This window comes from Dryobates pubescens, chromosome 1, assembly GCF_014839835.1.
Source record: "Dryobates pubescens isolate bDryPub1 chromosome 1, bDryPub1.pri, whole genome shotgun sequence".
Taxonomy (NCBI): domain Eukaryota; kingdom Metazoa; phylum Chordata; class Aves; order Piciformes; family Picidae; genus Dryobates; species Dryobates pubescens.
In genome coordinates this window covers 62,879,814-62,892,852 of record NC_071612.1, presented here as the reverse complement: position 1 = coordinate 62,892,852, position 13,039 = coordinate 62,879,814, and the positions used below count along the sequence as shown (strand labels likewise).

At 46.4% G+C, this 13,039-nt stretch overlaps 1 protein-coding gene across 1 annotated transcript in view; it reads right to left on the bottom strand.

Annotated features, from left to right (window-relative positions):
* Positions 1-1,963: 1,963 nt before the first annotated feature.
* Positions 1,964-13,039, bottom strand: part of POC1A (POC1 centriolar protein A) — a 47,369-nt gene continuing 36,293 nt past the window's right edge. The window contains exons 10-11 of the mRNA XM_054178148.1: positions 2,462-2,516; positions 1,964-1,980 (exon numbers count right to left, since the gene is read on the bottom strand). Of these exons, the coding sequence (XP_054034123.1) occupies positions 1,964-1,980; positions 2,462-2,516 (72 nt within the window). The remainder of the gene's footprint in view (positions 1,981-2,461; positions 2,517-13,039) is intronic.

Genomic DNA, 13,039 nt, shown 5'->3' with positions numbered 1-13,039 from the left:
GTGGAAAAGTAGGAGTCAGAAATGAAATCCAGGAAGTCCAAAGTAGGAACTGATGACTACAGTCTGTTAGACCTGAATATAGGAGATGCCCAAAATACACAGGGCAGCTGACATCTTAGGAAGGTAAGGGAAAGCACAGCCACTGCCCATCTGCTTTCAGTGCTACATTGCAACTTACACACAAAAGAAAAGCTCCTTTATCAGCAGCTGACAGAGCTGCACAACATTTCCATGCTGCTCTTCATAAAGCACGTCCTTGTTGGGAGGCAATGCAAACTGCACCCATCCAACTCCTGCCCAGCTTCGCTAGTGCTTTGCAGAGGAGAACAATGAAGCTGAGGAGGAAAATACTGTTAGCCAGATTCAGTGAGGATTCCCTGCAGCAGGTTCACACTCCTCTCATTGCTCTGTGGCAGGATCTGGGCTTCCTGTTGTGTCAGGAGCCGAGCACGTCTCCATTACGCACCTGGGAGTAAATGCTGGGGAATTTATGGAAGTCCTGGCTCAACCTGGCAGCAGCATAACAGCTTAGGCTTAAAGCAGATGAAAGAGCAACCCATTGATTGGTTTAAAGGGCATTTCTAGCACTGCAGGAATACACTCAGCATTATAATGGGCACTAGAACAGAATGTGGGATTTGTAACACTGAAGAAAACTTGCTTCAGTTCCATCTACCAACACTTCCTGCAACACGTGTCTTCATTCACCTGCAGACTTAGCCTGGAAAGTGCCTGCTCTCTTTGGAAACATGAAGGAGAAACTCTGTTGGTTTGCTGTTGTTTGCTTGGGTTTTGTTGTTGTTGGGTGGTGCTGTTGGCTGTTTTTTAAAGTTGCCTCCTATTTAAGTTCTAGGGAATTTTCAACTCTACCCTCCCCAGGACACCTCAACTGAAGCACCTAGCAGTCACACTCCTGCAACGACAATCCCTCTAATGCTACTTCTCCAAGTTGTTTTAACTGCCTCAAGCCAAACAGCAGGGATTTGTGATGCTGTTCCAAGATGCTTTCATCAGTATCTTTTCCTTAGCCCACACAAACCATGTTTGGAGAAAAAAATAAAATACAAAGACCCTGTCAGGTCACAGCAGACCACCTCCTTACAGGTAAAAGAAACGTGTCCTGGCAGAATTCTGGCAAGGAGGAAGAGAAGAAGATGAATTCCCTCAATCAAAGATCGGGTCAAAGGAAGCTGCCAAAACCCCAAAGAAGAAAAGAAGGTTGTCAACAATGTAAAACAAACCTTTGTGAATCTGAGTGGACTCTGTCTATCTGCTGTAGCAGTTAGAATACATAGAATACATAGAATAAACCAGGTTGGAAGAGACCTTCAAGATCATCGCGTCCAACCCATCAACCAATCCAACTCCGCCCAAGCAACTAACCCACAGCACCAAGTACCCCGTCAAGTCTTCTCCTAAAAACCTCCAGTGATGGTGACTCCACAGTTACTGCTGGCTGGGGCATATTCTTCTGATCCATCTTTCTTTAACAAGAGCTGAAGTGCCTACCTGAAGCAGCAGGTCTGCTCAAGGGGATCCTGCTGTGCAGGGCGCAGCCTCAGTGCTGCTACTGCCATCAGTGCCTGGCAGGAAGATAACTCTTCAGGGAATAAAAACAATCCTGCTACCTCCAAGTACATGACACTTCACTTCATCTGGAAATCCATTGTCAACAGAGGGTAGGTGCTGATAATCAGTGAGTGGCAGACAATGCAGCTTCCAGCACGCAGCTGAGAACAAAGCCGTGCACTGGCAAGGGATGACAGCCTTCAGCTGATGTCTTTCTATTACCTTTTTCAGCATAAATTCTTAGGACTTTCTCTTTCACACTTCTCCAGGATAAGCCTTGGAAATAGCTACTGAAGAAAAGCATTAGGCAAATAAATGAGGTTTACATCTGCATAATTTCCCAAAGCACTTTATCACAACTTTACGTCTTCCCCGCTGGTACGCTGTGTCATGTTTACACGATGTTGGGAACTACGGCAAGAACAAAGAGTACCACATCACAAGTACACCCAAGCTTCCACAGAGCTAAATCATCACAAACTCCTGAAAGTCCTGTGGCCAGCCCTATCAACAGTGGGGTTCTGGAAATCACAGAACGTTAGAGGCTGGAAGGGACCTCAAAGATCATCTACTCCAACGTCCCTGCCAGAGTAGCTCACACACGGACGTATCTAGGAAGGTTTTCAATGTCTCAATGTCTCTGGGACAGTCCTTCCCCTTCAACTCTATGTCTCCGCTTATGCCACTGGGGTTCTCTTTAACCAAGAAACACTCAGGAATGATGAGGAAATGATTTATAGCACAGCAACAGAAGCAGCTTCAGCCCTTCAAGTGCTGAGGCTGTGGATGCCCCTTCCCTGGAGGTGTTCAAGGCCAGGCTGGATGAGGCCTTGAGCAACCAAGTCTAGTTGAGAGGTGCCCCTGCCTATGGCAGAGAGGTTGGAGCTCCCACTGGAACCCTGAAGTTTTGGTTCCTTAAGATGAGCACCACAATCTGTTTCTGATTGCTGGAAAAACAAACAGACATCATCTGTAACTGCAAACAACAGGACAAGGATTTCTGTTTCATGGCAGGTGAACAGTGAAGAACAGTTTATGTTGGGACAGTCTGTGCTATTAACAACAGGCAAAGGAGAACAAGAATTGTTTGTTCTTGCATTAGCTGGAAGAGGAGAAGCTGCTGCAGACCTGTCTGCCTTCCTCATGTGGAGAGATTTTTACTGCTTTTCCTGGTGGTTTACTTTTGGGTTGGCTTTTTGTTTAGATTTTCTTGGTTTGGGGGGTGATTGTTTGTTGCTTCTTTTGTTTGCTTAGCTTTGGGGTTTTAAACCATCGGGAAAAGCAAACCTTAGATACCAGTCATGAAGCAATCCTGTGAGGTTCATGTCCTCTCTGTGCAAAGAGCTTTGCTCTGCTCATGTGGGACAGAGGCAGGGACTGTACAAGTAAATACTCACTGGAGCCACATGCAAACATGACATTTACAATTCCAGAACTGAAGAGTCCAATTATTCAAGTAAAAGCCTCTCTCCATGTTTTTTAAGCTGAGGGAGAGTAGCTTTAGACTGGACCTTAGGAAGAAGATCTTCAGTGCAAGGGTGCTAGCACTCTGGAACAGGTTGTCCAGGCAGGTGGTGGATGCCTCCTCTCTGGGGGTATTCAAGGCCACGCTGGATGAGGCCTCGAGCAGCCAAGATGAGTTGAGAGGTGTCCCTGCCCATGGCAGACGGGCTGGAGTAGACAACCACTGAGGTCCCTTCCAAACTAAGCTGTTCTTTGATCCTATGTTTGGTAGGGGGATGAAGGCAAGAATGCTGTACTGCAGCTAAATTCAGCAGAAGCAAGAGGCTCCCATGTGCATTAAGAAAGCCAGTTTTGATTTGTAAATTTGCTGACGACACCAAGCTGGGGGCAGGAGTTGATCTGCTGGAGGGTAGAGAGGCTCTGCAGAGGGACCTCGACAGGCTGGGCAGATGGGCAGAGTCCAAGGGCAGGAGATTGAACACATCCAAGTGCCAGGTTCTGCACATTGGCCACAGCAACCCCATGCAGAGCTACAGGCTGGGGTCAGAGTGGCTGGAGAGCAGTCAGGCTGAGAGGGACCTGGGGGTGCTGGTTGATGGCAGGCTGAACATGAGCCTGCAGTGTGCCCAGGCAGCTAAGAGGGCCAATGGCATCCTGGCCTGCATCAGGAACAGTGTGGCCAGCAGGAGCAGGGAGGTCATTCTGCCCCTGTACACTGCACTGGTTAGGCCGCACCTTGACTACTGTGTCCAGTTCTGGGCCCCTCAGTTTAGGAAGGAGGTTGACTTGCTGGAACGAGTCCAGAGAAGGGCAACAAAGTTGGTGAGGGGTTTGGAACACAAGCCCTACGAGGAGAGGCTGAGGGAGCTGGGGTTGCTTAGCCTGGAGAAGAGGAGACTCAGGGGTGACCTTATTACTCTCTACAACTATCTGAAGGGAGGTTGTAGACAGGTGGGGGTTGGTCTCTTCTCCCAGGCAGCCAGTACCAGAACAAGAGGACACAGTCTCAGGCTGCGCCAGGGGAGGTTCAGGCTGGATGTTAGGAAAAAGTTCTATACAGAAAGAGTGATTGCCCATTGGAATGGGCTGCCTGGGGAGGTGGTGGAGTCGCCATCACTGGAGGTTTTCAGGAGGAGACTTGATGGGGTGCTTGGTGCCATGGGTTAGTTGTTTGGGTGGTGTTGGATTGGTTGATGGGTTGGACGCGGTGATCTTGAAGGTCTCTTCCAACCTGGTTTATTCTATGTATTCTATGTATTCTATGATTAAGCAATTTTCATTCTGTTTGTATCTTGAACTCGTTTTCCCTCCTCAGTAAGGTTAAGAACAACTTTAATTTCATACTTCAATTTAAATTCTCTCAGTTATGCAAGCTTGAATATTCCATTCAGAATAAAGCAAGTTTTAAAAGCCCAAACAGATCTCTCCTAGAGAACTAATTCTTCTTGCCTTTGCTTTCAAAATGGTATCTTTCTCCCAGAACAAAGATTATTTGCATTATTCATCTGCATTACCGCCAGCAAAAGTAGTTCAGAGTTTATTTAACTAAACAAGGGAGCCAACTGATTAAGCAATTGCAGACACAAGCTTCTCAATTTACACTCACAGACAAGATTTCAATCTAAAGCCAAGATCTCACTCCTCAAAACTTAGTTCTCCATGGCCCGATGCCTGGTACAGGCTCCATCCCATGCACTTATTACTCACTCCTGTGACTGAAGTCTGCAAATCAACAAAGCAGCAAGAAATTCTGACAGGCTGAAAAATGTCTTCAAAGTTCTCCCCCATGTACTTGTTCTGAGCAAGGAATGAAGAGTTGCTTCTCCCTCTTCTCTCATCCCCACCACAATCAGTGCATTTCTCACCAGCGCTGTCTCAGTTCTCCGGCTCAACTCTACTTGATGTCAGGTGTAGGAGAAGTGCACCCAAGCCTCAAGGAGATCCTAGACCAGCTCACATAAAACATTAACCCCCTAACTGTTTAGTTCATTAGGAACATACATAGAATCAGAGACTCACAGAATCAAGAAGGTTGGAAGGACCTCAAAGATCATCAAGTCCAACCTGTCACCCAACACCTCATGACTAAACCAGGGCACCAAGTGCCACATCCAATCTTCCCTTGAACACCTCCAGGGATGGTGACTCTACCACCTCCCTGGGCAGCGCATTCCAACAGCTAACAACTCTCTCTGGGAAGAACTTCCTCCTCACCTCCAGCCTAAACTTCCCCTGGCACAGCTTGAGCCTCTGTCCTCTTGTTCTGGTGCTGGCTGCCTGGCAGAAGAGACCAAGCCCCTCCTGGCTACAACCAGCCAAGCACCACAGGACCAGGTTTGCATAAGGAGCAGGAAATGAATGGAAAGATTTAAAGGACAGATATAACAACTGCTCCACAGGGATCACTGTGCTGCACTGCAGGCTTGGGAAGCAGCTGTGTATCAGGTGGCACCAGCCACACCAGACTGCTAATTTGCTTCCTCCCACTTGCTTGGATGGTTTGGATTATCTGCGGGCCCTATGCCAACACAGCCCACGCTCTGGGTCACACTGCACAGCCTCTGCATGGGAGCCACACTCCAGCTACCCCTGTGCTGCAGGTAGCCCAAGAGCCACATGGTGATCACTGATGCATTGATTCAATTGAATCAAATAGAATAAACCAGCTTGGAAAAGACCTTTGAGATCATTGAGTCCAACCTATCACCCAACACTATTTAACCAACTAAACCATGGCACTAAGTGCCCCATCCAGTCTCTTCCTAAACACTTCCAGCTATGGGGACTCCACCACCTCCCTGGGCACCACATTCCAATGGACAATCTCTCTTTCTGTGAAAAACTACTTCCATAACATCCAGCCTAACCTTCCCCTGCTGCAGCTTGAGACTGTGTCCTCTTGTTCTGGGGCTGCTTGCCTGGGAGAAGAGACCAACCCCCACCTGGCTACCACCTCCCTTCAGGTAGTTGTAGACAGCAATAAGGCCTCCCCTGAGCCTCCTCCTCTCCAGGCTAAGCAACCCCAGCTCCCTCAGCCTCTCCCCATAGGGCTCTTGCCGAGATGAGGGGAAAGCCAGCCTTACAGAGCTGCTATTTGCTGTTTAAATTTAAAAGTAAAAACAAAACCCCAGCCCCCCAAATATCACTTTTAAATGGCTAATGTGCTCTAAAAGCCATGTTTGCTTGTTATTTTAAGGCTAACTATCCTATTTTGATGATGTAACTTTAGACCAGTCAATCGTGGCACAGCAGAAATTTGAGCAAGCTAACACTGCTTACAACCTCCACTTAAAAACCCCAAATGATGATGAGCTATCCACTTCAAAACCCATTAGAACAAGCTGACTCACAGAAGCAGAAAAATGACTGTACTAACATATTCTCTGCCCCATGCCCTTTAATATCTGTATCAATGACCTGGATGAGGACATTGAGTCCATCAACAGTAAGTTTGCAGATGATACCAAGCTAGAGGCAGATGTTCATCTGTTTGAGGGTAGGAGAGCTCTGCAGAGGGACCTTACCACGCTGCACAGATGGGCAGAGTCCAACAGCACGAGATTTAACACACCTAAGTGCCAGGTTCTACACATTGGCCACAACAACCCCATGCAGTGCTACAGGCTGTGGTCAGAGTGGCTGGAGAGCAGCCAGGGACCTGGGGGTACTGGTTGATAGTAGGCTGAACATGAGCCAGCAGTGTGCCGAGGTGGCCAAGAACGCCAATGGCATCCTGGCCTGGATCAGGAACAGTGTGGCCAGCAGGAGCAGGGAGGTCATTCTGCCCCTGGACTCAGCACTGGTCAGGCCATACCTTGAGTCCTGTGTCCAGTTCCTGGCCCCGCAGTTTAGGAAAGATATTGAGTTGCTCGAACATGTCCAGGGCAACAAAGCTGGGGAGGGGTTTGGAGCACAGCCCTGGGAGGAGAGACTGAGGGAGCTGGGGTTGCTTAGCCTGGAGAAGAGGAGGCTCAGGAGAGACCTTCTTGCCATCTGCAACTACCTGAAGGGTGGTTGTAGACAGCTGGGGCTGGTCTCTTCTCCCAGCACCAGAACAAGAGAATAGAATAGAATAGAATAGAATAGAATAGAATAGAATAGAATAGAATAGAATAGAATAGAATAGAATAAACCAGGTTGGAAGAGACCTTCAAGATCATCGCATCCAACGTATCATTCAACACCACCTAATCAACTAAACCATGCAACCAAGCATCCTGTCAAGCCTCGCCCTGACCAACCCCAGCTATGGCGACCCCACCACCTCCTCAGGCAGCCCATTCCAGTGGGCAATCACTCTCTCTGTGTAAAACTTCCTCCTAACCTCCAGCCTAAACCTCCCCTGACGCAGCCTGAGACTGTGTCCTCTTGTTCTGGTACTGGTTGCCTGGGAGAAGAGACCAACCTCCGCCTCACTGCAACCCCCCTTCAGGTAGTTGTAGAGAGCAATAAGGTCACCCCTGAGTCTCTTCCTCTCCAGACTAAGCAACCCCAGCTCCAGTCTCAAGCTGCACCAGGGGAGGTTTAGGCTGGAGGTTAGGAAGAAGTTCTTCATAGAAAGAGTGATTGGCCATTGGAATGTGCTGCCCAGGGAGGTGGTAGAGTCCCCATCACTGGAGGTGTTTAGGAAGAGACTGGATGGGGTGCTTGGTGCCATGGTTTAGTTGATTGGATGGAGTTGGATGACAGGTTGGACTCAGTCTTCAAAGATCTCTTCCACCCTGGTTAATTCTATTCTAATGTTATTTCTGTGACGAGTGAAAAGGGGAAAAAGACACTGAAAGCTCGGTGAAGTACATGGACAGGTCAAACAATGCCTGCTAGCTGCCTTAGAAAAACAAACAAACAAAACAAAAAACAACCCAACACCAAAACAAAAACCACAAACCATGAAGCAGAGCTGAATTTATTGAGAAGGAAGAGCTCATGGCAGCCTTCAACACTTCTGGCTTCTCTTTTCCCTATTTGCTTAGGCATTTTTATCTGCCGTAACCAATTTTCTCATCAGTTCTAGTGTCTTCTTAAGAGGCATGAAGAGGTCTTCTAGAACTTAGTAAGGAACAGCTAAGCTGTGTTACCCAGGTGATGCTCAGTTGGCTGTCCTAACACTGCTCCTAGAAAGTAACAGCATGAGAAATCTCAAAGGAAGTTGTGTGGAAATGAGCCATTACAGGAAGAAAACACTAAATACAAGAGCCACTGGTAAGAAATTTCCTCAAGACTTGAAACAACTGTTCCCCAGCCCCATGCAAGGATGCTCCTGGGAAAAACTCCCAAGAAATAGTAGCTAAACGCTGAAACAAAGTGTTTATCCTCAGCCTTGTGTTATCCAGCCAGAGGGGGGTTCTTTTTACACCAAAACCAGTCTCCAAGGCAAGATACCACACAGTGATGTCCTGAAGTGTGAGAAACAGCTTGCAGCTCATTTTCTTCACCGGAATCATTTGCCCCTAATGAGACAGGGATGTATATGCCGTGTAACACACATATACACAGCAACAGACCGAGGCAAGCACATAATAAATAATGCATGTTGGATACACACATGTAAGCATATGCAGCCACACACGCCTTATAACATCCCCATTTGTCATTACTCTTGCTTAAAGTTTGGATTATAGCAGAAGAGTCTGACATCCCAGCTCAAGCTTTGAAAGTTTTTCATCTTCATCTCAAAGCTGACACAGAAGAGCACCTCGGGGGGGGAAAATAAATATATAAATCTTGCCTCCTTCTCTTTTCTTTGAATTATGACTCAAGCATTAAAACAAGCCACATACAGCAGCAACCTAAGTGGGTGAATTTACATTCATTAGCCTCAGATGCTGAACTTGAAAGGCAATTTTTATTCTGACCAATAATGACTTGTCAGGACTTGCCTTATTGTTCCAGTGCCGTAAAGAACAAATCTATTCACTGCAAAATGACAGAAATTAAAAGCTGATCCTTTTATTTCTGCTAAAAAGTCTTGTCAAACCAGAGCACAAGGGAAAACAGTTGTAGCAGCACAGCTGCTCCCATCCACTAACAGGCAAAGCTGTTGCAGTCATTCAGAGCCTCTCAGAAAGCCAAGCTGAGAGCAGCCTCTTCCTCTCTCTTAGGTCCTTCATCGAGATCAGAAACAATGCAGAAAAAATGTTAAGAGAGCACAAGCTTTCATCTGCTTATCACACACACCCTTCTTTCCTTACATTGACCACATCAAGAGAAAAGCAAAGCAAAGAGTTTCAGGAAAAGAGCAACAACACAGGGACAAAACCCATTAAGCCTGTGAAAAATTCAGCTTCACACAGCAACAACACAAAAAAACCACCCAAACAACACACACCTGGAAGAGTATTAGAGGGCTGGCCATTAACAGAGGCTTCCTGGGATATATTCCAGAAAGAAGCTCTACTATTATCTGCTTGTGAGGTAGACACTCATTTGGTTGAATGACAGAAAACCATTAATTTTGCTCTGGTGCAGCCTCACAGCGAAATTAAGGTGCAGAAAACAGGAACAATTTGCAGTGAGGCTCCACAAAGCACACAGCCAACTGACACAGCTATTAAGTTCTGCTCAGATAAACTTGGGCTTCCCAAGATGAAGAAATCTGGTACTGTCACTAGGCCTTCTCCAGTGAATTAAAGCCAGACTCTAGATCACACTTGGATCCAGCCTTTTCAATAATGAAAAGCCATGAGGTTACCCCCTTGGGGGCTATCCACAGAACAGATGATGTAACACTGATGCCTTCCTGCCTGATGTTCTGGGCTGGAACCAGGTTATTTGCACCAAGGTGGAGTTCAGATGGGCCTGCGAACACACCATGCAAGAACAAGGGTTTTGTCTCTTATGTTAACAAGAGGAGGTGTTTACAAATGAATGGGCAGTGTGGTCTCTCTGGCCCAGACTACCCAGAGTTCCTACTGACCATATCACAGTAAGAACTGTTTTCTCAGAGTCTGAAGATGCATGGTTCAGCAAGAGGAGATCAAACAACCATTCTTGACTAGCCAAGCTTGCTTATCAGAACAGGTCCCTTAGTCAGTAAGTGCCTGATACCTCTGGAGGTCACAGTTCATCCCACTGTAAACCTCTGGCTTCCAGAAAGATAACTGAAGACACCAAGGGAGTACTTCTTGCACAGAAAGAAATAGTAGCTGCTCTTGTGAAAAGGATATAAATGATGAGAGAAAATTCTGTCCTCCTGGCTTTCACAAGGTTTACAAGCACAGCCTCTTCAGGCAGAAGCCAAATTAGAGATCCAGCTTTGTTCACATGACAAAGGACAGAGAAGAAGGCAGGCTTTTACTCTGCCTCCATTGAGCCACTATCTCTTTGCAAACTACTACAAGCTCATATTACAGTACATGAACAAGCTTCCTTCAATGACAGGACAGTGAAAGTCAGGTAGCTATGGGTAACCACCTGCAACTGCACCGCTTGTGAAAGATGTGGGTTAGGAGCTCCTGAGCATCCTGTGATCAGTCATAGTAAGACTCCTTCCCACTCTTATCAAGCAGGGCAGATAACAATGGAAACACCTTGAGCATTCACCACACTGTTGCTCTTTTAAATAAATAATCCACCTACCTATTCCAAGAGGAAGGCAAATCATGTACCAGGCAAAAACCTTCCTGGGATGGGAAGACATCCTCAGAAAAACAAGGTGACAAGCGGATCAGGAAAGAGAACCATTTTGCAGACCACATTTTTCCTGGAGGCTGCAGGTTGGATCCCCTGCTGTTGAATACAGGATTCTTCCCTCACAACACTTAGAAATAAATAAATAGAAAGGGGTGGAGGAGGTGCAAATGACAACAGACATTCACATCCAATTGTGAAGAGCTGCAGCCCTGTGCAACAGAACTGGCTCCTGGGAGATTTCACAGCAAGAAAAAAAAAATGCACAAGAGCATTTGTTAAGTATTAATGGATGCCAGAATTCGAGATAGTTACCAGTTTGGAAGCCAAAAGGTCAAGAAGAAAAGGCACATCTGGCACATGCATAACTTGGAAGGAATTTATTTACACAAGGAACAAGTGGCTGACAGAATGAGCTGCTGCGGTCAGCATGGAGACCACGGCTGAAACAGGAGGCACTCAAGGTCACCAAACAAAACAAGAGCCAGCAAAGGAGGGAGGTGGAGTCAGCTTTGGAAATTCAGTCATAGGCCTCAGTCAGCTTCATCATCAGGATCAAGGGGTTTTTTTTGGGAATTAGTCTCCAATGCATTCCACAGAACAACTTCTTCAATGGCAGTTTTTCCAAAACAAGCATATTCCAATGCCTGGAAAAAATGTTAAGCCCACCTTTGCCAAAGAGGCCTAAAGTGCCTGTCTTAACCAAAAGATGCATTTGAAGAGTCACAGGTGTGATGGGTTAATGCCTATCCTGAAAACAAGGGGGGTAAGGGCTTGTGAGTGCTTTGCCCTCCCTGCAGGGCATTTTCTCCCTGGGAAACTGAGTCTGTTCCACTCCCCGCTCCCTGCCCAGATAGGGTACAAAAGGGAGGACATTGCAGCCATTAGCTCTCTTTTTTGGCTCCTGCCTTCCTGGACAAGAGCTACTGCAGCTGCCCTCCTGCTTCTCTGCCACATGGTTGGGCCTCATCCTTCTTCCCTGCTGCCTCTGCGTCTCTTCAGAGAGAGACTGGTTTTGTATTCTTGGTTTTTTCCCCCTCTCCAATCCATCCTTGTTCCTTGCCCTTGTAAACCTTCCCTGTTATTGTTATATACATATATTGTTTAAAGAAAAACCCTTTACCTCTCTACTTCCAAGCCAACTCCAAACTATTTCTTGGTGAATTTGCTCCTTCCCTTTCTTTTTCCTCTCTGTTGGGAGGGAGGAGGGGAGAGCAGGGGAGGGATTCTCAGCCTTGCCCCCATCTGAGCTCTTAAGTCCCAGTTAAGGCTCAAACCACTACAACTGGCTACTCACAGTTCTTTTTGCTGAAATGCTGCTCTTCCCAAACTTCACTTTGTGAAGTCTGCTATGAGTTCAGCTTTCAAGTTTGGTAGCTCCACACTGAGTACCGTTTAAGCAGCTAAAGACATTGCAAATATCTGTGCTCTTGAATTTCAAAAGAGCAGAAAGACTTCTTGGGAAGGGAGTGACAGAGGAAAACTCTGCACCTCTGCCCATGTCTCCGAGATTGCTCTATCAAGCCATTACCTGCTTTGAGTCTGCCTGCACATCCACTCACATAAGCAGGTGTCTCAGAGTCCTGGATCTGAAAACTGCCTGTTTACATGATTACAGAATTCACAACTGAAGCAGCAAAAGAAACTCTTTCCTTTCACCTGCAAGCTTATGTTCTGCTGTACCTACTGCCTCTCTCACCAGGATACCCTCAGTTTGAGGCTACACAGAGCCCTCAGAAATTCTGCATTTCACTGCCTTTTGGACAGCTAAGCTCCCACTCTCCCCATTCAAGATTGTGTTGCAGTACATTGGAAGCAAAGCTAACAAGTGTTAAAACATCTCTCTTTAGCAAGTGATATGCAGAGGCTTAGAATAAAGTCTCCTCATCAGCATCCTCTTTCACAAAGCAGTATTTTGCACAGTTACAACCTGCCTAGAGAAGGTTTGTTAAAATTTGAGTGAAGAATGTTTGTATCAAGGAATATTGCTTATTTTCCACATTACTGCATAAAAACCTGCTCCCCACCACAGCTTATCCTAGGATGCTTTTATTCATAATTGCCAGTGTACAAGCCTATCTGGACACCCAGGCACTTGCTAACTCTCCATGTGACATCAACTGTCCAGCATTTTCTCCTAACACTTGCCCATACATAGTCTTCTTGGAATTAGTCAACAATAGCAGCAAATCTGTTGCATAATGAAACAAGTGCTCTCCTCTACTCACCTCAGCTGTAACCACATGCACCAAGCTTCCCCTGTATTTGGAAAAAAAAAAACCAACCAAACAAAAGAAAACAAAAATACCACCAAAGCCCAGAACTAAAACATTATCTGCCCTCTCAGCAAATTGTATGATGCATGTTTTTGTAACAT